Genomic DNA, 25183 nt, shown 5'->3' with positions numbered 1-25183 from the left:
TCAGATCCTTTACAGGACAGACTTACATTGCATTCATTAGTAACATGTCTATAATGTTTCTAAATTTTTAGACTTGCTCTGTGCCTGTGGCTCTGAAATGCTGAAAACACTCCACAATGGTAAGGGACATAGACACAAGAAGTCAGGAGTCAAAAGGAGCTCTGCTAGCTGCATAGTGTCCCCTTGTGAAAGATGGAACTTTTTTCAGGCCATAAGTGGCATTTGGATGCTTTGACCATTCTGCAAGCATTTACACCTTTGTCCACTCTCTCCCTACAGTCTCCTTGATGTTAAGGATCTTGCCATACCGAGGTGGAATCTTGTGTTGTGCTTTTATTTCTTCCTCCACGCCCTTACCCAACTCTTAAACTTTCTTGTGGGTGGAGGGAGAAATTGGGATGATATTCCAGAGAGAATACATCACCTTATTGCTCATTATTCATCTCTTGACTTCAAAGGGTATGAATTTTCCTTCCCATCTCCTTTTAGACTGTTTTGTTACTGCTGTCAGCGGGCGCGCTGCTCATTATTTGAGGTGCACAGCCCACTCTGTCTTAGTCAATTGTAGCTGCTCTTGTAATGGTTCTGACTCTGAACAAGGCGGGTGATCTCCTGGGAGGCTCTGGGGGTGCCATTGTTGGGTTTGTGGCACTGTTCTCGTCTTTGTACTTTCTTTCTTAAGAATAGCACATAGTTGGGGTTGAACTGCATGGGATGTAGAACTCGGCTGCTTCTGGAGTGACTGAGGAAGTTCAAGCCACTTAGCAAATCCAAGGACTGCTCTTCTAACACTTTATTTCTGTATTTCTGTCTGAGGCTTGTTATCTAGTGAAATCTCTTGTGCAACTGGTCTCTGATTATTGGGAATGCATCTTGTGGCCCACAGTGAAAAAGCCCAGCTCTGCTTCAGGCTGCCATTCCAGAGCATTTCTTTTGCTTTTTCTGTGTCTGCCTTTCCACATCATGCCCTTGAGCCTTTTGACAAGGTAAATATTAGCACTGGGAACTTAATTACCTTCCCTTTGTTTATCTCTTGTATGCACATGGCTGTTCCTTCTGAGGCTCAGATGGTGATGGGATATTGAGAGTAGCAGGATCTTGAGTTCTCCAAATTAGGCAGAGTCACAAATGTGTGCAACATTGCAGCTAGAAGGAATGCTTTTCATAAAATGGTCTAGAAAACATGCCTATGCTGTAATTGGTCATCTCTGAATAAGATTTTCTGTAGCACTGTACTGTGTTAAGTCTAATGAAACAGGACCTGGGCCTTGCCTCAAAGGGGAAAAACATCTAAGCAGTCCTTTTACGGACAAAAAATTAGGAAATTGGACACAAGAAAATAATTGGAAACAAATAAAAGCACATGCAGCGTATTATGATAGTTCAAGGGTGTTGTTTTCCCAAAATGGTGTCCAGAAAGAACTGGATGTCTTTCCAGTTTTCTGGGGAATGTTAGAGGAAGAGATGCTCAGCTGCAGAAGGAAGGAAATTCCAGGTTAGAGAGGCCTGTATGGAAAATAAAGCATATAACAGTGCAGAAGGGCATGGAGATACAAATATAGAATGTCAGTAAAAGTGTATGACTCATACTGCTGTAGTAGCATAGTGCAGAATTTATTTGCAGAAGTACTGAACAAAAACCCTATGGTATACTATGATGCTTTTGCAGATAGTTTTCCATAGCTGCTTACTGTTTTATGCATCCTGCTTTTTTGGAGACATCACCAAATTGTGCTTCAATTTCCTTTCTTTCCCCTGCTTTTTGTTAGGACTTTGTTTTTAGTTGAAGAGTTAAGTCCTCTATTGAACCTTGAATGCAGCAGTTCTGTTTGCTGGGTAGAGATGAGTTAGATTTGTTTTTAATCATGTAACTAAATTTAGCCAGCAATCTGCATTTTAAGGCATTGCTATTAAAAGTCTAAAAGTGAGATATGTATCATAGTTTGAATTTAAAATAAGCCAGAGGCACAGCTGGTGAAGTAGTCATGACTCTAATCATGAGTGGAGGGAAATAAGGAGGGAATTTTCTCACCTTGCAGGATGAATGCAAAGTCTGATAGGTGCTGTAAAATCCCACCTTTGCCCCCAGCCCCCTTCTCCAGCTTGGTTTCATGATTGCATGGATTTCATGACATTCCCCCACTTCCTTTTTTCATCCAGGATGATATATCTGTAAGATATCAGAAGTATAAGCACAACTGCACATGCATTTAAGTTGTTACATTTTTGTTTTTCCTCTGGTTTATTCAGAGCTTTGTGTGGTACTTTATATTTCCAATCTCTCCTCTAAAAGGAGAATGGAGATACAAAGTGTAAATATATAGAGAGAAAAATGGCCAGTGTCCCATGGAAAACCTCAAACAGAGACAAGACTTCCAAGGCATCTGGAAAGTCCTGGAATTGGCCGCATTCAAAGTTATTGTTCAATCTTTCAAAGCAGTGAAGCATGCTGTTAAGTATGTGAATAATCCCATTAACAGAGCATTGCCCATCTTGACACATAACTTGGTGTAACTATAGAAGCAAAAAAGGAGGAGTATGCCTGATTTTTAGTGAATGAAAGTCAAAGCTGTTTAGATGTTTAAAGATGTCCAAAGTGCTGGTAAAGATGGATCTGTTGGAAACGTGCATGACAAATATAGCATGTCATGGAAATGGCAAGTTATGCCTAGCCTATCATATGGAATATTAAAATGACTTAACACAGCACTGCCTTCAGCAGTGTTTGCTGTAGCCAAGCTCCCATTTCCCAAGGTTGCTTTTCAGCCAGATCAAGTCCTTAGCTTGGTTTACCTTCCCTTTCACAATTAGTTCAAGCACAATGAATGCAGGTGGCCTACTGAGGAGAAAACTGTTTGGGTCCAAAATTCCTTGGTGTAAAGTGTTGCCAAAGGAGCTCCCATTCTGCACTTTGAGCATTTCAGTCTGTGTTACTCTCACAGTCCTGGTGTCTTCTCTTGGTGAGTCTCACACATCCTCAAAGCTTCACCTGCTTAGCTGAGTATTTTCCATGACATCCTAGGTTCATACAAGTCCTTGAGTGTTCCGTATTTTGATATCACCAGGAGGCTCTGAAAGCAAACAGGATGATTTTCTCCTTTTTTTTTTTTTTTTTTTTTAATTTTAATTTCCACAGCAGTGGGAATGGGTCACAGTGAGAAGCCATTTGTTTGCTGGATCACAGATAAGCTTCTGATTGTAGTGATGTGAAATCTTGTCAGTTTGTCTTGCCCACATCCCTGTGGTTAAATCTGGTCACCATGTTTAGGGACATCAGATGTAGTTCGGGCTGGCAGGAATCTTTGGCCCACTTGATGAGTGTAGGAGTTATAACTGGCAAGTCCATAGCTGTTACAGGAGGCCTGGTGATGCCCTTATGGTTGTCTTCCTGTGGCTCTTGTGGCCTTTTGTTGCAGCTTTAAATCTCTTCAGAGAGTGCTTGAAAACCCTTGTGAGCTGCAGCTTGTTGTGTGGGTGCTCTATGGACTATTCTGAACCAGCTGTGTATTGCAGCCTGCGACTGCAGAAGGCTGAAAGTGGCAATGGAAATGTCTCTAGTTTTCTGTTGCTGTCAGCCTTGAAATGCCTTTACTGCTTTGTTTGAACTTCCCTGATGAGGCATGACCTCAGTACTGTGCATAGATTTGTGTTTTACTGATACATTCTTAATAGCTGTTATGAATGAATATGGAAAAAAATTCAGGAGTGCCCTATTATATGAAGCTGCAACAGTTTGTAAGGAGGGCATGGGAGGAAGATGTGTGGAGAGATGTGGACAGCTCTGGTATGCTGAGCTCCTGTGTTAAAAGGATCAGGGGGCCATTTAAACCTTTGTCAGGGCAGATTATCCTGTGTTGTACTGAAACCATGCACTGGTGCAGGTGCTAGGCTGCAGGTGTGGGGATGCCTGGTTTCCAGCTGCTGAATCAAAGCTGTCTTCAGCCAATGTAGAATTTAGGATGTATGGATGGATGTTTTTCTGTTAGGTTTCCCTGCACAAGGACTATTTCTAGGCAGATGAGGAAGTTTCTCAGAATGGGTCAAGGACATCAGAGGTTTTCTGAAGGACAGCAGAGATCTGTAGATTTGGGAGAAGTGTTACACTGTGTAGGGCAGGGAGGAGGCAAGAGGCAGCCTCTAAATGTCAATTTTTAATGCCTGCTCCTGTGAATTTTCATGCAGAAGGAGGCATTAAGAATTTTTTATATAGAACTTCATATTTCAAGCCTGAGATTAAGCATTCAGTGTGAATATCCAGAGTTCATTTGAAAAGTAATCATTAATGCAGCCATGAACTGAGATAGCCTGGATGAACTCTTTCATCTAGTATTTATGAAGGAGAGTTCAAAGCTTGCCTGGGTACCAAATAGAGACTTCAAGGAGATAACACTAGTGCATGTTATTATATTAAAACAGGAAAATTGATATAAATATAAGTCTGAGTCTAGTGAAAATAAGTAAATTTTAATGTACCTATTTGTCTGTTGTGTTTTACTGGGAAACAACCAACCTGTTTTTAAAACTAATGTACTTATTTTTTTTATTGCTAATTCCTTCCACTTATGTGGCTGAGCAGATTGATTAAAAAAGTGCTAAAAGGGAAAAATGACATGCTCTGCAGTCTCAGTAGCAGTATAAAACAGCACAGGAAAAGCTACACTGTCAGACAGGAAGCGACTAGAAGTGCTTTATGCAATGTTGCTGGATTTGCAGTACTCTGAAGGCTATGAACTTGTAATTTTGAGGACATTCTCAACTGTATGTGCTTTGTTATACATGAGGTCAGAAGGATGATGTGAAGAAAATGCAGAGGAACCTTTCAGAGAGTGGTTTGTATTCAAGCCCTTGAATATGTATGTACCTTCATCTGTATTCTGTGAGGGACCTGGGCATGTGTTTTGGGTGATTTGCTGCTGTGTGTACACTGATGCAGACTGCTGTGTCTACAGTTCAAACAGCACGAGCAAACCAGATCTGCATGATCGTGTAGAATCCCAAACAATGTAGTGTACTGTTGTTTGTCTTGTTACTTAAGGAGCTGTCAGAAAGTTTTTTCTTAAAAATCTTCTCTCCTGTGTCTTTTTTCCAGCTTTCTGAGCTCCTGTACTGTGTGGTTCATTCAGGTTGTAACCCAGAATAGCACAGGATGCATGATCTTATATCTCTTACTCCTTAATTCCAAATGGTATTGAACCCTCTGGACCTTATTTGATGTAGCATTGCCTGCTGAAAAAATGAACAGTTGCTATGAAGTCATCTGGGACAATGTGGATGTTCACAGTAGAACAATTGAAATGCCTTTTGGAGGCACCATGCTCAGAGCATGCCAAGATCCAGGTCTTAGGAAGCAGTGTTAGTATCTTAGAAAAACTGGAAAAGCTTTCCAGAATTATACCCTTCTTTCTACAAAAGCTGTAGAAATAACTCCTGCCTTTTGTGTGCCCTCTTCCTGCACTGAGTCTGGTATGAAATACCACATTTTCTGATGCCTCAGCCACTTCCATGGCTGATGTACTCTGTCCAGTTGACTCATCACTGTGTATGTTTTCCTGACTCCTAATTAAAATCTGTCTTAGTCTAATATTAGACCAACCCTCCTTGTTATATCACCCTTCATTCTTAAGTAATTCATCCTGCAACCTCCTTACTCTGTATGACTAATGTCTTTTTCTCAAATATTCTTAGAACATTTTAAAATACCATCTATTTTATAAGCAGCACAGTAGCAATACCTCCCATTGCAATTGCTCAATGCTTTCTGTCATAGCTCAGTGCTTTCTTTTCCTCAGGATTTTGACGAGACTTTAACCTTTGGCGGAATTTTCCATGCATTTGTGTTTGCCTCAACCTGAAATTTCTACTTGAGACTCGGTTTTTTTGTTTGTTTGCTGAAAGTATAATCAGGATTTCATAGAAAAGGCACATCTAAATCAGTTTCTGTCAGTTTCTCTCACAGAAAAGATTTATGTACTTTGAGGTTTTTTTTTTTGTTTTTTTTTTTTTTTTTTAAAGGATCCCTGGGCAACTGTTTTTGGGCTGGAAAATAGAAATTATTGACCATTAGCAGGAATCTGAGCATGGGATAGGGAATATTCAGCAAACAGGAACAAGTCTGGGGAAGGAATATGTCTTAAAAGAGCTGATAACTGCATTGATGAGCAGTGAGAAGGAACTGGTTGCTTAACTTATCTTTGGGCATTCAAGAAATTCATCCTAAAAGCAAAAATTAATGTATCTGGCTTTAATGTTTTTAAATTAATGTTCTCCATGCTTGAGTACTAATAACCACCTGAAACCTGTTTCCCTTATTGTGGCAGAAAAGAAAAAGTTAATTGCAGTGGTCTGTGTTTGTAATCTGAAACATTTTACATTTATGTTTTACAGAAATAGTTTACATTCTGCTAAGGCTTCTGTTTGGTGTTGCATGTGTAAGTGATTCTTTGCTGGCTTGTTCAGTGAAAGAAAATAGAATCTGTGGGTGGCAGGTGTTTTGTTGCAGCTAAGCATCGTTGCTGTTGTAATCTTTCATATATACTTGCAGTCTTGAGTTGCACTGGAGCAGTACCCTGGTGGGATGGTGCAAAGGTTCATTTTTGTTTTGTGAGTCCTGGTGTTTCTTGTTCCTGTCTGGGTCCAGACAGAGCACCAGATTCATTTGAGGAAGGAGTTGTTTCCCCAAAAGGTTGAGTTGAGAGAAACCTTTGTTGCCTCTGTGTATGTTTAGTGCTGCAGACTGTGTGAGGATCTGGGTCTGCATTACCAATTCAAAGCTTGCCTTCTCAGAGGCCTTGCAGCTTGCTGATGTTTTTGCCTGTGGCACTTGATACTTTTGGCTTCTGAGAGTTGAAAAGCTTTAATTCAACTACAGTTCTTGGGATCAATACAGCAATGTCTGAGTAGGGCTTGAGAGCCTGTGGTAAATTAATGATCTAACTAGATGTTACAAAAGTTCTTTCTGGCTTTAGATTTCATAAAACTCGGTTTCAGTTCCTGTAGTTAATATAAAATAGAGCAGCCTGCTTATCCTTTCTCAGTCCACTAATAGGGTTCTGTACAAAGTGACCTGGTCTGATGTAAAAGCCTGAAGCTTAGTGTATGTTCAAATTTTTTATGTACATTTTTGCAGCTGCAGATATTTTTAGCAGAGATCTATATAAATTACAAAGTAAATATACTAACTTCAGAACAAGCATGTTTTTTAAACCTGAAACTATCTTCCTAATCCAAAATACACTGGTAATTCTCTTAATGAAATTTATTTTTATCCTTTAACCTAACAAAATGTAGCTACTATGTTAAAAGGCCTCACTTGTATTAAATGTAGTATGTGACTGTTTTCAGCTTTTCCCTGAACTGAGAGGAAGCTGCAAAGGAAAAAAGCTTTGTGCCCTTGAGAGAGAAGGACAACTAATTTTATCACTTAATTATTTTAGGGGAAGCATTATCAGTGAACTGAGGGAATGCATCTGAAAAACTTGCAGTGATTGGAGTGAAAGATACCACTGCCAGCAGATTTCCAAGGAAAATGCCTATACTTCTGTATATGAACTGAGGTTTCCAGTTCATTTACAAAATGCATAATCACCTTAAACTCCACAAACCAGCAGTGCCCACCTGTGTCCCTCTAAAGACAGTTTAACAGCACCCTAAGGAAAAGGGAGGTGTTCAGATTTCCAAGGGTTTGTGTTTTGACATGTGTTGAGAAACATCTCAGTTGTCACCTTTGGGTGGTGTGACCGTACCCCCTGCACCTGACCCCTCTGTGGGGCAGGGAGAGGTGGGTGTGTGTGCAGCTGACTTGCTGGCTGGACGGTATTTTCCCCAAATCCACATCTTTTGGCCTATAAATGTGATGATTTGAGTTCAGCTCTGGAGAGCAGTTTGAGGCTTGGCTGAACATTACTCAAGGTCATTGCAGGTTTCTTTCTGGGCTGGAATGTGGGCTGATGCTTCCAATTAAAACCAAGTTGAGGACTTTTCCTTCTGTTGTGTGTATATAATTTTTTAACTTTTTAAGTTGGAAGCCCAGAAGGGACAGGCTTGTCTGCAGGGAGCTAATCACTTCATTAAGAAAATAAAGCTGTCACTTTGATTTTTTTTTTTTTTTTTAATTCAAGGAAAGCAAAGGTAAGAAGGATCTTTATGGATGTTATCCATACAGGAGAATGATGTTTTGGTTGTCAGTCCTGCAGGAGTGCACTGGGAATAATAACCCTTGGAGAGAAGGATGAGCCATATAGTGCTGATTTCATTTAAAGTTACCTTTCCTTGGCCAGTGTGTGATTCCTGTGAAAACAAACCATTTCCAATGCATTTCCAATGCTTAATGGCAGTTGTGCTGGTGCTCCTGGCTAACCAGCTGTCTCCTGAGGACTATAGCTCTGCTAACACTAGTGACAGAATGTAACTTCTATCAGGAAAACGTAAAACTCTGTTAAATGCAGGTCATGCAATGAATTTTTTATGGCAAAGAATGGAAATAGAAAATAATTATCTTTTCTGTAATTTTTTATGTACAAGAATAAGCTGTTTTGTTTGTGCTTCCATTAACCTAAAATATGTCCTTTGTTTAACCAAAGTGTATTTATTGTATGCAGAATATCCAGGTTATGCAGCTTTACTGACATGGTTTATTTACAGCCCAGGCCACCACTCAGATGTTATTCTGCTAGAAAACAAATAAATGAAGAATGAGTTCATAGAAGTACACTTCATAGAAGTATAACATAATATCTTGAGCTAGTTTTTAATGTTTTTCTTTTGTTCTGTTCCAAGAAATAACTTCTCACCAGGCTTTTGAAGCTGTAGATAAGATGCATTTACAAGTTCTGTTTTTGAATTGGCATCCACAAGTTTCAGGAACTTTGTTAATAAGTAATCTTGAAATGTGTTTTGTGTTTAGAAGCTGGCAAGGTGTTCACCTGGGGCAGAGTGGACTACGGGCAGCTTGGAAGGCACGCGGAGGTTCCCAGTGGGCAGCAGAGCACAGCACCTGAACACTGCTTGGAGCTGGGGAACACCCCAGTTTCAGTTCCTTGCCTAAATGGAGCATCTCAGGTAAAGAAGAAAATTGTCATTTCTACCCCCTCTCCTTTTTTTTATTTTCTTTTTTTTTTTCTTTTTTTGTGCATTAAAATAATCAGAACAGTTTCCTAACAGAGCCCTTCCAAATGCTGCAGCACAAGCCTTTGCTTTCTCTTCCTGTAAATTTAGAAATTAGTAAGATTCAATTATTTCTTTCAGAAGGCTTTTGCATTCAGGAACTGATGCTTTTTCCTTGGTGGAATCAACCTTAGTAAAAGATTCCAAGTTCTCTCAGATATCCATGTGTGCAGGTGTAAGCTGTGCAGGCAGTGCAGCTGAGCAGAGGAGGTGGGACTTTGCCCAGGTGTAGCACTACTTTTGTCTGAAACTCCAGACCAGCACCCCACAAATCACAACTGGTGGTCCCTCTGATCCATGGGGAAGGCTTGCACAGCCATACAGTTCTCCTGGATTGTACTGCAGCTGAGAAGAGTGGAAATTCCCAGTACTGTGGGGGCAGGAACAAAAACTTGTGATGTGTTTGAGACATGTGGTTGATGGCTGATCCAGAACTTCTGCCCACTAAGCTTACTCTTGATCCCTTGTGCTCCTTGAGAAGTCTCCAGTTTGAGTTGTAGGGTGAGTGAAGGAGGGGATGTGTTCAGGAAAGCAGAGATGGGAGAACAGACAGAAGATGGGCTTTGTTTGAGGTGCAGCCTTGTTGGCTTAAAATCAGATTAATGATCTGTCCAGGTGCCACTCAGAATGTAGTCATCCAGGGCATTAAACTTTAGTGAGATATTAAAGAGAACCTGTGAAACTTCTGAAGAGTTGCCTTGTTCTAAAAAAGGCTGAAGATTTTCAATCAACCAACCCAAAATTTCTCCAGCCACATGGCCCAAGTTGTAGAGGGCAAAGGCAGGGACAAAGAGAGAGAAACAGTGCTTACTTTTGGAGAAGACCAGTTTTGAGACCATTTAAGGAACCTGAAGGTGCACAAGTCCATGGGACCTGATGTGAAAAATCCATGGGTCCCGAGGGAACTGACAGAGCAACTGGCTAGGCCACCATCCATCATACTTGAGAAGCTGTGGCAGTTTAATGAAGTTCCCACTGGAAAAAGGAAAACATAACCCCAATGTTAAAAAAACGGAGATAAGGAAGACCTGGGGCACTACAGATTGCTCAGTCTCACCTGTGTGCCTGGCAAGATCATGGAACAGATCCTCCTGGAAACGATGCTAAGGTATGTGGGAAATAAGGACAGCCAACATGGCTTCACCACAGCAAATCTGGCCACCAGCCTGACAAATCTGGTGGCCTTCTATGATAGGGTTACAGAAATGGTGGATGAGGGAAGGGCAACTGACATCATCTACCTGGACCTGTGCAAAGCATTTGACACTTTCCCACATGACATCCTGTCTTTAAATGGAGACACAAGGGTTTGATCTGTGGCTGACTCAGGATAAATACTGCCGGCATCTCTGCAGTCATAGGCTTGAGGTCAGTGGGGAGTGGTCTTCCTGAGGCACTGGTACTGGGACCAGTGCTGTTTGTCAGTGACAAGAACAGTGGGATTGAGGGCGCCCTCAGCAAGTTTGTGACACAAGCAAGCTGTACCATGTGGATGACATGCTGGAGGGAAGGGATGCCATCCTGAGGGACCCTGTCTGGGGCCCCAGAGCCCATGATGCTGCACTAATGTTTAGTCACTTTTAACTCCCCTGAGCCTCAGCTTTCTTACCTGTTTTGATACAGGTGTCCCTACTTTTTGTCATTAGTTATGTATATACAGCTCCATTTGTGAAGCTGCTTCACTCTGTTTTTCATTTGTGCTGTGTGCAGTGTCTCAAGTACGTTGTTCTGTTGTTTCTCAGACAATACAAAGCCAAGGCAGCTGCAGCTTTTGCACAGTGGAACTTACCCTTGGCAGGACAAGTGATCCATGAAAGTGAAGGGATGTATTCAGATAGATTCCTTGAAAAGAAAGAAAAACAACAATCTCATCTTTATTCTGCTGCCCTCAGCACTGTTCCTCCGTATAGACCTGTGAGAGACCTGATTTGAGTGATTAGCAATGGCAGTGTTCTGGAGCAGATATCATTCTTTGCAGAGATAACAGCACAAAGATGACTTAAGAGGATCATCTGCATCCTAGGAGGAGCTGTGTTGACGAAAAAAGGAAAAACAGATAACAAGGACCTAAATTGTTTCACTTCAAGATTACAAAATAATGCTAAAGCTAGAATTTATACTTGAAAATGCTTTAAATTGCAGTATGTAGGCTATGTAGAGTGAGCTGTTCTTTGTTAAGACACAAGCTACCCCTTTTCCATTTGTTGTCATGTGGAGATAGGATTTGATTTGAGAGCCGAATTGAAAGAAATATAGAGATGAGTTCTTTTCCATGTTTACCTTGAATTAACAATTCCAATTTTTGTGTTTAATGCGGAGAGACAGTTTAACAGTTGAGGATTATGACTGATGATTTTTATTCATGGTCTATTTTTATAAATCACTTTTAATGATTCAACTGAATTTTTGGCAAAGCTGTGGTCTGCTGATTGCCTCTGCACTTCAGTTAATATTGTTAAAGTCAAAGTGGAGAAACTAATCTAAGGATTAGAGGACAGTATAAAAGACACACAGGTTTAGCTCAAGGACAGAGGAGTAGATTTGACCTCCTGTGTTGCTCTGTGTCTCCATGCCCATGGCTTGCCTACATTCTCCACCAAAGACCAGGGATTCTCATTTCTTTGAACTGACACTGTTATAATGTGTGTCTGCCACTTCAAAACCTGATTCTTGAAGTGTTGTGAGTGACCTCTTCCATTGTGAGTTTGACTTCAACTGAAAACATTGACCTTGAGAAAGAAGAGGACTTTTTTCCTTTAAACTGAAGCAAAGGAGGGACAAAACCCTGAGTTTTAGATAATTATCCACTAATCTGAGTGTGTCTTCCTGGGAGGTTGAAAGGCATGGAGGTTCCTTGTGGTATCCACATTCTCTCAACAGAGAGAGACATAATTCTCTCTCCTAGGATTTTTTCTGGGGAAGGCAGTGAGAAGCTTACAGAAGAGAAAACAATTCTTATCTTCACTTGCTGCTCCTGTTGTTTGGCACATGTGAAATGAGTTATGGAGATTGTTTAGCTAGAGAGATTTGTTAATTGGACTCTGCTGGATTGATTGACGAATTGGGTCAAAGCTGTGTTGTGTCTGTCACAGGTTTTTCTTTAGTATCCTTTTAGTATATATAGTATCTCTTTAGTATAGTTTTAGTATAGTATTAGTATAATATAACATAGCTTAATAAAGCAATTCTCCAGCCTTCTGAAATCATGGAGTCAGATCACATTATTCCCTATGTTGGAGTCACCCTGCATCAATAGTTCCAGCTGTTGAATGTGTTTAAAGTTCTTGCATTTTGCCATTGCGGGTCTGTTTGCTGTTTTCTTCTCAGTGCTTCAATGCCTAACCAACATGGAATGGGCCAAGGCACTGAGAAGTTGTTGTGTGAGGCATTTTTCAGGCAGTGCTCTTGTGTTGTTGGGTGTCCTTGATGGGACCTCTTCAGAACATCTGACTCATCTGATGTGCATTCATCCACCGCTCTTCAGATGAAAGGACAATTAAATACAAATGGCCCAAAATATGATGAGTCTCTCTATTTAGCAAATGCTACAAAGATCTGGTTTAATGTTTCCTCCTTGTCAAAATGCTTTTCCAGTTTGTTTGATATTTTTGGCTTTAATAGCTATCATTCTACTGTTTGTGGTATGTTCATCATGTCATTCACATTGCAGCAAACATTTGCTGCAGCAACAGACAAGTGAGAAGTGCCTGTGCAGTGCTGAACATTTCTTGCTGAGCTGGATGGAAGGAAGAGTTGCAGTTATTTTGGATGTGCATGGCTTCCCATGGAGCCATGTTTTCACCATGTCCTTTTCTACTCAAAGCAAACTGTGCTAGATCACAGTTTTCTGGGGAGGGATCTCTGAAAATTCAGTTGGGAGATTAAAAAATAATCATCACTCAACTTGAATCTTGATGATGGATGTAGGGACCAGTTGTGTCAGGGAAGGAACATAACTGATAGACTGGTGATAACGTGTGCCTACTGTGTTTATCCTGATCCTGCTGTGGTCCATGGTTCCAATGTGCAGGTTCAGTTTGCTTTGGATCCTCTGTAGGTTCCTTTCTTTCGGGGAATGACACCATAAATACCCACATTCTTATGGTGCTTTGCAGTCCAAGTTTATTGCTGTTCTTTTCAGTGCAGTTGCAGTAAGATATTTTTGTTAAAGTGTTTGAAAGATAGCTTTGGTATTAGCATATTCTTGTTTTCCTTCCTTTTCCCCATTCGTGTTGCAAACTATTAAGCAACTGCCTACAAAACAAATCTAAGGTATCTGTATGATGACAATTAATTGCTCATATAACTGGTAGTTTAATGTATACAAATTATTACCTTAACACATAGTCACAATAATATTGAAAATGAAGCCTTTTGATTTTTAAAAAAATGACAACTGTTTGTGACTTATCAGGGAAATTTGTTCAAGGCCTCTTTGTAAGTAAACCTATAGTTGAGGCTTTAAGGGGTATCAAAAGAAATAACCTCATATTATTATATGTCATCTCTATGCTCTGTGTGTGGCTTCAAATACTTATTTGTTTGCCTGGCTACTGTAAGTGTTTTTATTTTGAATGTTCTGAATGAGAAATTTGTATTTTTGTGGTAGAGAAACAAGTTGAACTTTCCTAAACCAGATTTTACTGCTAAAAGTTTGAGAATATGTGTGAAGTAACTGATCCAATAAGCTGCTTAAAAAAACCCCCACTTTGGGTGTTAGGGAAGGAGGTAAATGCAAAGAAAAAGTTGAAGTGATATCTAGTTTCTCACTTGCTAAGCAAGTAATACTTTGGTGTATGTTGTGAGTTTTTTGATTTGGTGTTTTTTTTCCAGTTATGATCTGGTGTCTTTTATGAGTTGGTTTTGATCCATGTCTTTTGAGAAATGGCATTGTTGAATTTTCCTTGATTGATTTTGTTATGCTGTTTTAGAGATGCAATGATGAAAATTTTAATATAGAGATGGTTCCGTTAATATTCTTTCAATGAGTTCTTGGCTTATCAATTAATTTTAAGAGACAATAAAGGAAAATAAAGGCCACAGAGAAGTGGGTTCCGAGTACAGCTCACTGTGTGAGTGACAAATTGCAATTAAGGCTGAAACTAACAGACCAAATGGTTGGAGGGGGAAAAACCCAAACAGGATGTAACAGAAGATGGAAACTACAGTCTGCATACAAAATGCAGCAAGTCTGTGTTTGATTAGGTTGTGTTTGTGCGCTCTGCATGCCCTGTGTAGGAGAGTAACACCAATCTTGGCAGCACTGCAAGAACATTGGGAGTTCACAGTCATGTCACAGGCATTGAGGGAACAGGATTTATTTCTTAGCTTAGTCAGTTCTCTCTGCTGCTCTCCTAAGCAGAAAATTGAGAGCAGTACCAAACTGCTGCAACCCAAATGCTACTTTTTGCCTAGGTAGCCATCCCACTTATTCTGTGCTTTTCTTATCCCATTAAGACATGATCATGGTTTGTGAGGAGTATCTCATGGCCTGGGAAGAGAGACATTTAACATGCACAGCAAAGTCATCTCTGCAAGTTAAGAATAGCAGTGTGTTAGGAGCAGAGCTTGGCTCACCAGCTCTGGGTCTGTAATTTTTGGAAAGCAAAGAGGAGGTGATACTGGTTCCCAGCACTGTCCTTCCTGCCACCCCTACCAATTTCCCTGCAGCTGGCATTGCATGGAGGGAGCTGGGAAAGCAAAGTCACACGCAGGGAATGGCAAAGGAGAACTCCCGCGCTGCCTCTGCGTGCCAGGGAGCACATGCTGTGTGGGTACACACTACAGGCTTTCCAAGTAGCACTTCTGCACATAAGGATTGGTTTAAAATGACCAAAATTGCTCTGCTGGGGCTGCACTGCAGCAGTGAGGTGGCAGCCAGGGCCAGGCTGCTCTGCAGTCTGTATGGGAGACCAGGAAAGGTCGATTTCCTGACAGATGGGGTGGTGTAGGAGAGGAATGACATCGGATAAAGTCAGGAGGTGGAGACCCACCCAGCATGTGATGACTGAGGTGTTACAAATGTGACTCTGGGCAAGACTTAGTCTTCATAAGTCATAAATTAATTTTCAATTTGGTGGTGTGTTGCAGTTAGAATTTCAAATGAGTATGTCACTTGGAGATCTCTGAAAGTCTCAGGAGATGAAAAGGGAATAAAGCTACTTGCAGCAGTAGCCATGGCTTGTGCAGACAGGCATCAGCTGTGGGTAATGAGGCCGCAACAATGACACCAAATTGGCAGATCTATTTAATGAGCTTATTAGTAGCAGAATTACTAATCTAAGTTGCCTTGCAACTCTCTGATCTCTTCATGTTTACTGCATTCCTTAACTTAAAAATACGGGCTGGGTCCCATCCTTCTGCATGGATTGTTCTAGTAACAGTGCGCCATGACTGCAGCTCTGAGCATAGAGACAGCTTGTGATCCTGCTCCTTGGAAGGATTTCTTTGCTCCAACCAGTGCCATAAATGCTTGGTAATGCCCTTCAGATGCATGCTGCAGTTAGTGCTAATCAACCATGGGCAGTGCTGCAGAATTACTTAAGAATGTACTTGGTTTTGAGACAGTCTCTGTGAGCAGCAACCTTGGAAGTGACAGAACTCCAGTTCTGCCTCACTTGGTGTGGTTTTGGCTGCCTCGTTTCATCCATGAGAAGCCTGAACAGAAAAGTTTCAGTGTAAAATGCACCCAAGCTAGTTTAAGGTGAATCAGAACTAACCTAGGGTAAGTGCATGGACATGTTCCAAGTTCAAGTGAAAATATGGTTTGAAGCTAGAGGCTGGTGGAAAAGGCCCTAAAGCATGCAGTTTTTCATTCTCAATTTGTCATTAGGACTGTTACAGAGAAGGGATTAACAAATCAATGCAGGCTAAAACGAGAGAAAATCAATAAGAAACTGTAGTGAACTGGAACAAAGCTATCAATTTGCAGTGTTCTCTGCAAAGAAATCTCATCCATAGCTCCTTTTATGGATGGGAAAATAATGCCAAAATGATGATGATTTGAGGTTAGAGTAATTGTTTTTTACCTGGCTGACCTCAGAACTTTAGGTCGAGAAACTTCTGGTGTAAAATGCTGCTTATCTTCCCTATTTCAATTGTGTTGATGAATTTTATTGGCAGGTTCTGTAAGATTGGAATCTTATTGAAAAATAGTCAAGGAGAAATACATAATTTAAGTTACCCTCACAGGAATTTGATCAGTCTTTTTAATGGCTTACTTTTTTGTATTAGTGGAAGTGACTTTGTTAGTTGTTCATTGTTTTTCTGTCTCCTAAAGAAGAATGTTACTGCTGCAAAGTTATTCTTTAATAGGTAGTATGCATTCTGTAGGTAGAGAAATGCAAGTATGCATTACTGGGTATGTTACTGCAGGTGAATGAGATGGGAGAGAGCTTAGTGGTGCCAACACTACCTGTTTATTGTGTTGTAACATTGGTCCTTTCAAACCCATTTGTCACTGTGGGGCCATAAATACACCAAGGCAGTGCCAGCAAACAGACTGCTTCTCCCTGCTTTTAATTTAGGGGTTTTACATTCGAACCTGGGCTGTGCCTGTACTTTTATGCCTGTGATGATGTTTGTTTGTGTTTTCCTCATGTTTCCAGCTTTTACTTACCAATGAGTCACTCAAGCTCTGGGCCCTGCCAATCCCTCTGGCCTTTGTGTTTAGGTTCTAAGTTACTGTAAAGCTACTGGTTAATGAAAGATTCAGCCAAGGGAGATTTGTGTTTCTGCTGTGAGGCCATAGCACACAGCAGCTTTCCAGGACTGCTGTACTGGGAAGCCTGCTCAGGGACCTGTTTGTCCTCCCATCTGGTGGCTCTTCTCCCTCACCTATTGGCTGCCTTTCTCTGATTTAAACTGAAGTTGTCAAAGGCACCAGCTACTCCTGGACTCTGTTTTTCAGATGGTCTAATGCCATCCATGGCCTTTGCCCCAGCACTGAACCAACAGAACTTTTTTTGTGAAGGGGGAAGGGGAAGAAAAAGTAAATGTGATTCATCTAGTCCTGTGAGGACAAAAATGCTAAACTGTCTCCTGTTTTAAAACCTGCCTAAGGGTTTTTTCTTGGTCTCCTGGCACTTGATTGCTGAGGTCTCCATAAATTCAGTGGATTTTGCTTGTAATCAGATGCCAGCAAAGACTCGAAAAAAACTATTCCTGGCAGTACTTTTTTTTGTCATAGCAAAAGTAAATAAAAACCTTTAAAAATATTTTTTTAAAAAAATTCATTCTCAGAGAGAAAAAAATTGATAGTTTTTACCTTAGAAGTATGATTTTGAAAATGCCTCCTCCTACAGATTGCCGTTTCAACTCCCATTTTTACAATTCCTCCTTCCCCTCCCAGGTGTAAAACTAATGTGATCAATTCCTTCCTTGGTAACAAGTGCATCAGGATGCAGTAAGGGGTTTTTAGGATGTGGTTTTTTTTGCCAGAGCATTGTTTGGCATTATGTTGTTCTCTTAAGTGTTAAATTAACAAATATTAAATAGCCAGATTTCTTACTGGTGATTGCTTCAGTAGAAATCCCTTTTGTTGAGCTTTTTTATTTTTTTTAAGTTGTCAGGGTTTTCCTGCAGCCTCCACTGTTGGCTGATTTCAAAAGTATGAACCCATTTAAAGCCTTGGAAGTCTCAGACCATGCTCCATTCCTACAGAAAGAAAAATCAAAGTTAAATAATAAAAAGCAGGGTGCTGCTGGACCTCACAAGAGAATGCTGAGGGGAAGGGATGAAAGCCATTTAACAATGGCTAACAGATCAGACAATGATAATACTGTGTCTGACATTTGATTAAGTGTTATGACAAGATACATTGCTGTGTTTATAGCTATGCAATTCCTTTATTGCTTTTCTGTATGCCAAGGTGTTGTACTTTGTGTTGTTTTGTGTTCTGATGCAAGTACAGGATATGATTTTTGCTTCTTGGATTTATTCCCTGCTTGTATCTCCTCTGTTTGGCTCTCTGTTTTGATTTCTCATGGTTTTGTGGTGTGGTTTTTTCTTTTTAATGTGTGGATGAAGGAAAATCCTTTTTCTTTGGTACTTTTGGGAAAGGGTTTATGACTTAAACACACAAAAGTCAGTTCCAGAAGTAGAAAATAGTGAATGGATTTTTTTCTTTGACTTCTTCATCTGTTACTGCTTCTTTTTAGGATTTAACCACTACAAAGAAAAGATAAAGGCATCTTGATTTTTTAAAAGATGTATTACTCACTGTGGTAATGAAGTTGAAATTAAAAAGAAGCGTCCACTTCTAGGGTAAGCCGCTCTGTATCCATAACATTTAGACAATAATTGGTTTATGATTATAAAAAGAATACAACTTTGTGACTTTTGGGAGCACAGTTACAAGAATTTTTTCAAAATGTTGCCAGAAAATAAGGACAGGAAGTGAGATAGAAAGCATTACAATGTAATTACAAGCATTACAGAGGCAAATCTGTCTCAACATCTTACATTAGAGCAGCTGGCAAAAGGCAATCTTTTCACCTTTACTGGTCTGCCTTGAGTACATGTATGAAGAACAAATTCAAGACTGAAGCCTCTATTTGATCCTACCCTTTGTTTTATCTTCTTGAGTGGATTGTTGGGCAAGGAGAGCATTTATTAAAACAATTCTTATCAGTGCTGGAAATATGAGTATTATGGAGCCTAAGTTTTATTACCAGTGATCTTATCTTCAGCTAGTAGGTGTCAGCTTGTCTTTTGAGCATTTGAATTTTCCATGTCTGAAAGGATTACTTTGAAAGTGCATGCCAAGTTCTTTAGAACACACAGATTGATTTTTTTTCACTTCACAGTGAATCTAATGTTTTCACTGGGAAGGCAAGTCACAGGTTGTGGTGGGAGGGGATGTTGTCAGTCTTCAGAAACCAAAAATTCACAATCTTCTCTTTGCTGTTTCATGGCACCTGTTGTGCTTGGATTCCTAATTCTGTTTTAAAAGAATACAAAATATTATTTCATGGTTACTCTACCAAGTAACCTTAAACAAATGAGGTAATGGAAATCTGTGATGACAGTCACTTCTAAAATTTTACTGCACATTCCTACAACTTCCTCCTCTCTGATACTGCTGATTCGACTCAGTATTTTTATCTGGGACCTCTGTCAAGAAAAATGTAGGGACTTGTAGAAATGCATTTACATGGTCAGTTGTATAACTTTCTCAGGATTTTTTTTGTTCAGTTTACATGTTAGACATAAATCTCCTAAACAAAACATAATGTTGAGATTTGCAACTTCTGAAAATGAGAAAGTACTTGGAACACAGTAATAGAAGGGCTCTCTCTTGGTTCATCTGTTTGTATTAAGTCTTACAGGATTAACTTGCTGTCTCTGTTTTCCTTGCCACAGCAAGTCTGAAATGCAGACTGCTTGGAGGAGCATGAAAAGGAAAACACTTGTGTCTTTTTACTTAGATTAAGATAGTATTTGTGAATTACAGTGATGGTCTTGAGACACAAATGTTTTAACTTAGCTGACAAGCTGCTCAGAAATAGAAAATGGGATTTGATGTGATGGTAATGTCTGTCATGTTTGAGAGATAATAACCCCCATCTCTTTAACAAATGAGGACAGAGTAGTGTCCTGTGTTGCTTTTCTGCATGGTACATGGAGACATCTGCAATGTCTTGTGGCCAAATGAGTCAGGGGTGCACTGCTGGTGTTCAGGGTCTTCAAGGATGGCTGGTTTTGTGTGTGAGGTCTCAGTTTTGCAGTCAGATTGGCAGAAAGCCAGTGAGAAAGGACTATTTATTCACTTATGTTGCATTAATGCTCAGCATGCCATGCCAGAGAGAATTCAAATAAGGTCATTTTATCAGAGGACTTCAAATTTAGTAATGCTAAGTATGTGAGGGATTACTGATGTACCTGTGCTGAAATTAAACATACCTTCCAGATTTCTCTTTCAGCCTTTTTCCCCTTGTACTCTTCCTCTTTTGCTTTGCTTACTGACAACTTCTATTAGATAACTTGTGCTCCTACAGGGATTTCAAATTATACTCCTGTTTATTATGTTTTGGCAAGAGGTAACATGCTTCAAAACCATCTCTTCCATTCAGTGAGACTGCACTTGCAGTCCCGTGTTTGCAAGAGAACATTCTCTTCTTTGGTAATTATGGAGCTAAGCACTCTATTTTGATAATTCAAAAAGTCAGGAGTAAAGTCTAAAAAATTTTATTCATGTTAGATCAATATGATTGTGATGCACTTGTGTCATATGCTTATGCATTTATTAAGAGAAATTTTTAATATACCACATAATACTCCTATTTGAATTCCATCTAACTCTCTTGTTCAGTACTGTATGTTGACTGATACTCAGTGGGAAGAGGAGTCAAAACCATTAAAACACTTGGAACTTTGAGACTAAATTAGTTTTATATTTGAGCTAGCAAAAGTGAATCTCTGAATTCTAGCTTAGTTCCTCCCTCAATGAAGCCATTTTAATGTCATTCACTTAGTGATTTTTAATTCAATTCATGGTAAGACAGTGTAAGAAGTGTTTGTGTTGTTACATGTAAATTTACATACACCTAAGTATAATTGAAGGGGATTACTTCCATTTTGGAGAACTAGTATTAGAAAAACTGTGGTTTTTACATTTGTCCAAGCTGCATCTCCCAACACTTAGGTAATTTGCTTTCACTCATAATTTGTTTGACAAAGATCTCTCATGCAGGACCATAATCATTGCACAGACCTTAGCTGGAGCTTCCTTGTGAGGTGTTTTGCTGCTGTGCTTTTTCCTCTGTTTTTTTTTCCCTTGCTCTCTTGCCCAGGAGAGTAGTTGTTGTGTAGACCTACTGAGAGCCATCTGGTGTGCCTGCTGGGAAGCCAGAGCTGCACACCTAAACAAGCCTGTCACACTGTTCACATTTGTCACAGGGCTGGACCTGCACCTGGGAGGGATGGTCTGCACAGACAGCTTTGTTACCTCTTTTGAAAATGTCTCTTTGGCCACAGACTTTTGGATACTTCAGTGCATTGTTTGTTAGAGAAAAGACTTTCTCCAAGGTTCATGTGGCTGTAAGCAGGTGTTCTTAGCATTTGAAAGCTCTTCAAGGTCTGCAGTGAGTTTGGACCTTCAGGGGATACCATTCAGGCCTGCCAGTCACTGTCTCCAGGACACTGTATGCTATACATCTACTTTTGCAAAGAAGACACATCTGTACTGTAGAAGCCTGAAGATACGGCTTCTTACTTATCCTTTTTTTTAGCTAACAGCAGTACCTTGGGGTGAGATGTGGTAGCACTTTTATTTCCCCTGGATCAGTGTCAAACTTTTCAGCTGAAGTTTTAGCGCTGACCTGCCTGATCCTTAAAATACTCATTTTCATGCTCTGGCTATGTAGCACCACATTTGCCCCATCCTTCCCTGGCAGATTGTGCTACCAGAGCTGCTGAAATTAATAAGACGTGGTGGTCAATAGTTACATTCTCCACCTCTTTCTCAAAGCATAAGCACTGCTACATGTAGAAAAACCCCCAGATGTTCCCCTCCTATCTGTTTGTCTTTGTAAGACACTTCAAACCTACCATTGCTGGGTGGAGATATGTGAAGACTTGAAGACCAGCACCTTGCCAGTCACAACAAGGCAAACTTCCTGATCCTGAGGGAGCAGGAGGAATGCACCAGTCATTTACATGACTGCAAAATTATTTTGTCAGCTGAGTGTGCGTAAGCCCAGCTGCATCTTCCCATCTAGAAGGTTCAAAGTACTGTTTGTACTGCTGCTCTTGTCTCACTGCCATGCTAAAATCAGAAAGCATTGTGTACCTGTCTTCTGCTCTGAGTCATGTCCCAGTGGGCAGGGTTCTCAAACAGTCTTTGCAGGTGAGCTGGCTCAGAACAGCAACACAGTTCAGAGCTTATCTTAGGAAAACAGCTGCAAAAGGGAGAGGGGTGAAGCCCTCATGGTTAAATAGAGCACTTGGGTTTCTGATGGATGCAGGAGAATGAAAGGCATGAGGTAAAAGCTAGCATGCATTCCGATGTGCAGTGTAACTCTCCATAGTAAATCTCATGTATAGAACCCATTGACACTCTCTTGCAGACAACACTCAGCTCTGTAGTACCCTTGACAGGAGACCCAAAATGCAGCAGGAGTTCCTGGGTCAAGTCCAGTGCTGATACAGAGAGGTGCACTCAGGTTAGTGCAGCTCTGCAGTATCCAGAGGAGTTGCCCAGCAGGTTGTAAAGCCATAACATTGCTCGATTTCTGGTGGTTGTCACAAAAACTGATGATATAAAAGTGTGTACCTGAGATTCATGTAGGGTAGTGATGACAGTGATTGTCTGTGTGAAGCTGTGTATGGTGTTAAGGCAACTTTTCTTTGAATGGCTTGTGGTAATTGTGATGGGTTTAAAAAAAGCTGTATGGAGAGCTTGTTTTCCAAAATTCCTCAAAACATGAAATTTCAGGTTCTAATGCCAAAGTGAAAGGTCAAGATTGCAGCCTCATGTTGCCTTTTTAATTTAGCTGTACTGGACTGTTGCACTTTAACTGAGTTTCTAAAATGTTTTTGGATAAAATATTCTAGTTGTCATTTGATAAACATTCAGTTTTAGATTCAGCTATGCAAAAAATGCTTAATTAGGCCTATTGATTTGAGAAGTAAGGTAAAGCTGGAGACGTTAAGTGTAACAGATTTTAGTGCCATGCAAATGTTTTTAAGAAATGAAACACTTACTTATGAGCAAGAATAAGCATACCAACTTTGATGGGGGACAAGTGAATGAATTGGCTGATAACACAGTGGGTGAAATGGTGGGAGAAGTTAATGTTTGTTGTCAAGTCTCTTTTTTTTCTTTAAAGTAATTGAAGGGCACTGAAAAATGAAGGCAGTTTTAAAATGTGCTGCTGTATTGCTGTGTGTGTCTTGTGGCAGCTTACTGTTCATGTGGCATGGTACAGGCTACTCAGGCTGACTTGAAGTTTTTTATATTGGATTTGAGAAATCTTCTGGAATTGGGCCAGAGGGTTATGAGTTCCAGTAAATAACTAAAAGTGAAATTGTGTCTAAATGACTCTTTCACTGATATCTAAGCCATTGGAATATGTGTTATCACAGTGGCTGAAAAATCACTTAATTATTTCAGAGAGCTTTATTTTAGTTAATGTAACCATCTTCTTTTTTCTAGTACTGATTTGGTTTATGATCTATTGGATTCAGTAAGTATTTGAAGTTTGAATGTCCATGCCCTATGTCATGTTAATGTATTTTTAATGCTTGGAAAGCATAATTTATTCCTGCGAAGGTTTGCAGAGTAATAGCACATAGATCCTTAGAGAAGAGAGAACTTTAACAGCAATATTATGAGCCTAACCCAGTATATTTTAATACTGCTATGTGTGAAGGCAGCGTAGCATTTTCTGTTCTAGCTTTCTGTTTGGTTGCCCAAATTTATTGCAGTAATTTGCTACTCAGGAGAGAAATTTCAGTGTTCACCCTCTGTTCTGAGTTTGCTTTATTTTGAAACAGTGACTAAAACCAATCCATTCATCCTTAAATTTTAGGAGACTTTGTTCAGCCCTAGAGTAGTATTGATGATGCTGAAAACATAAGATGTGTTGTTCTGAGTAAAGACTTGCTCAGAAAAGGGAACTTTCTTTAGAAAAATCAGAGTTCAAAAGCCCACTCCTGTGAGATGATTACAGTTTCTTTGAAGAACATGCATTTATTTTAAGACCTGAAAGTCTGGGGGGTTGTTTTGAGGAGGTTACTGTCTCAGTACCTTGTTTACTCTTAACTGAAGCTGATGGATGAAAATCTCATGATGAAAACCTTACCAGGTTTGTTCAGCAGGGAGAAGAGAAAGTTTCAAGGGTACAGAGTAGCAGCCTAGCAGTGCCTACAAGGAGGTTCATCGAGAAGATGAACTTGGAGAAACAAAAGACACAAATAGAAACACGAGATTCAGACTTAATGTAAGGAAAACCTTATCCACCACGAGGACAATCAAGCAGGGGAACAGGCTGCCTGGGGAGGGTGTACCATGTGAGCCTTATGGAATGGAAAAGATCTCATGGCTGATTTGCTTGGGAACAGGAGGTTGGACTGAACCTCTGGAGGTCACTTCTGGAGGTCAGAATAATAATAATTATTCTGGATAATCCTGTGATCCTAAGGTCTTGGTTTTGTCCTCAAAACTGTTTCCACACATGCTCGAGGCTCAGAATTATGAAGCTTCAGCCCAGTGCTGTAATAATAAGCTGTCAGAGGGATGAGTTTTCAGGGTAGTTGTTAAAATGTAATAGGCAAGACTCAAGTTCAGTTTGCAGGAGCGATGCTTCTTACTAGGGGCAACCAGTGAGAGAGAAGGAAATTGAAGAAATCATGCTCCTTTTTTCCTGTCAGCTATAATACACATTTTGGCTGCAGCAAAATGTATTGAAGCATTATGCAAGCAGTTCAGAGCTCTCAATGTGCCCCTCTGCATAAAATAAGGTGCTTGTATTACTCTGATAGGGTAGAAACTGGCATCTTCTTTCCAGCACTGACTAGGGAAAAGAAAGCCTGTAACTGAAATAGCAGCTTGGAAAAACTGCTTCATGGTTCAGTAGGTCTTTGTTGTTATTTTGTTTCAGCCCAGAAACACTAAAATTAGCTGTCCTCTCCTCTTTGTTCTTATTTTACTTGTACTCCAGAGTTTGCAAAGTAGAAAATCAGTGGAGAAGCCGCTCTGCAGTTTAACTATCCATGCACTGAAAACCAGAGCCCTTGATCTGGAGGCTTAAAATGATCATTTTGGTTTTCAGGGCTTGTTCTGCAGTTTCTCTAGGTATGTGCCGTCTTCTAGCATAAATTCCTCTTTGGTCATATAAAATTAAGTTGAATTGGTTTATGCTGACAGTTTATAAGACTAAGTCTAATTCTGTGCCCTTCTCCCTGTCCTCTGTTTTCTTTTGAGTAGCAATAGATGCACAGGCTGTGTGACAGATAGGCTACTGAAATTAGTTCACTAAAAACAGGCTCTGCTCTTTGGAAAATTAAAAAACCTGATGTC

At 40.1% G+C, this 25183-nt stretch overlaps 1 protein-coding gene across 3 annotated transcripts in view; it reads left to right on the top strand.

The window, feature by feature from the left end:
• SERGEF (secretion regulating guanine nucleotide exchange factor) overlaps positions 1 to 25183 on the top strand; it is a 141345-nt gene that overhangs the window by 20635 nt on the left and 95527 nt on the right. For all 3 annotated transcript variants that reach the window (XM_058806474.1, XM_058806476.1, XM_058806475.1), the window contains exon 9: positions 8903 to 9057. In XM_058806474.1, the coding sequence (XP_058662457.1) occupies positions 8903 to 9057 (155 nt within the window). The remainder of the gene's footprint in view (positions 1 to 8902; positions 9058 to 25183) is intronic.

The sequence above is a fragment of the Ammospiza caudacuta genome, chromosome 6, assembly GCF_027887145.1.
Source record: "Ammospiza caudacuta isolate bAmmCau1 chromosome 6, bAmmCau1.pri, whole genome shotgun sequence".
Lineage (NCBI taxonomy): Eukaryota > Metazoa > Chordata > Aves > Passeriformes > Passerellidae > Ammospiza > Ammospiza caudacuta.
This window is presented reverse-complemented; position numbering and strand designations above follow the sequence as displayed.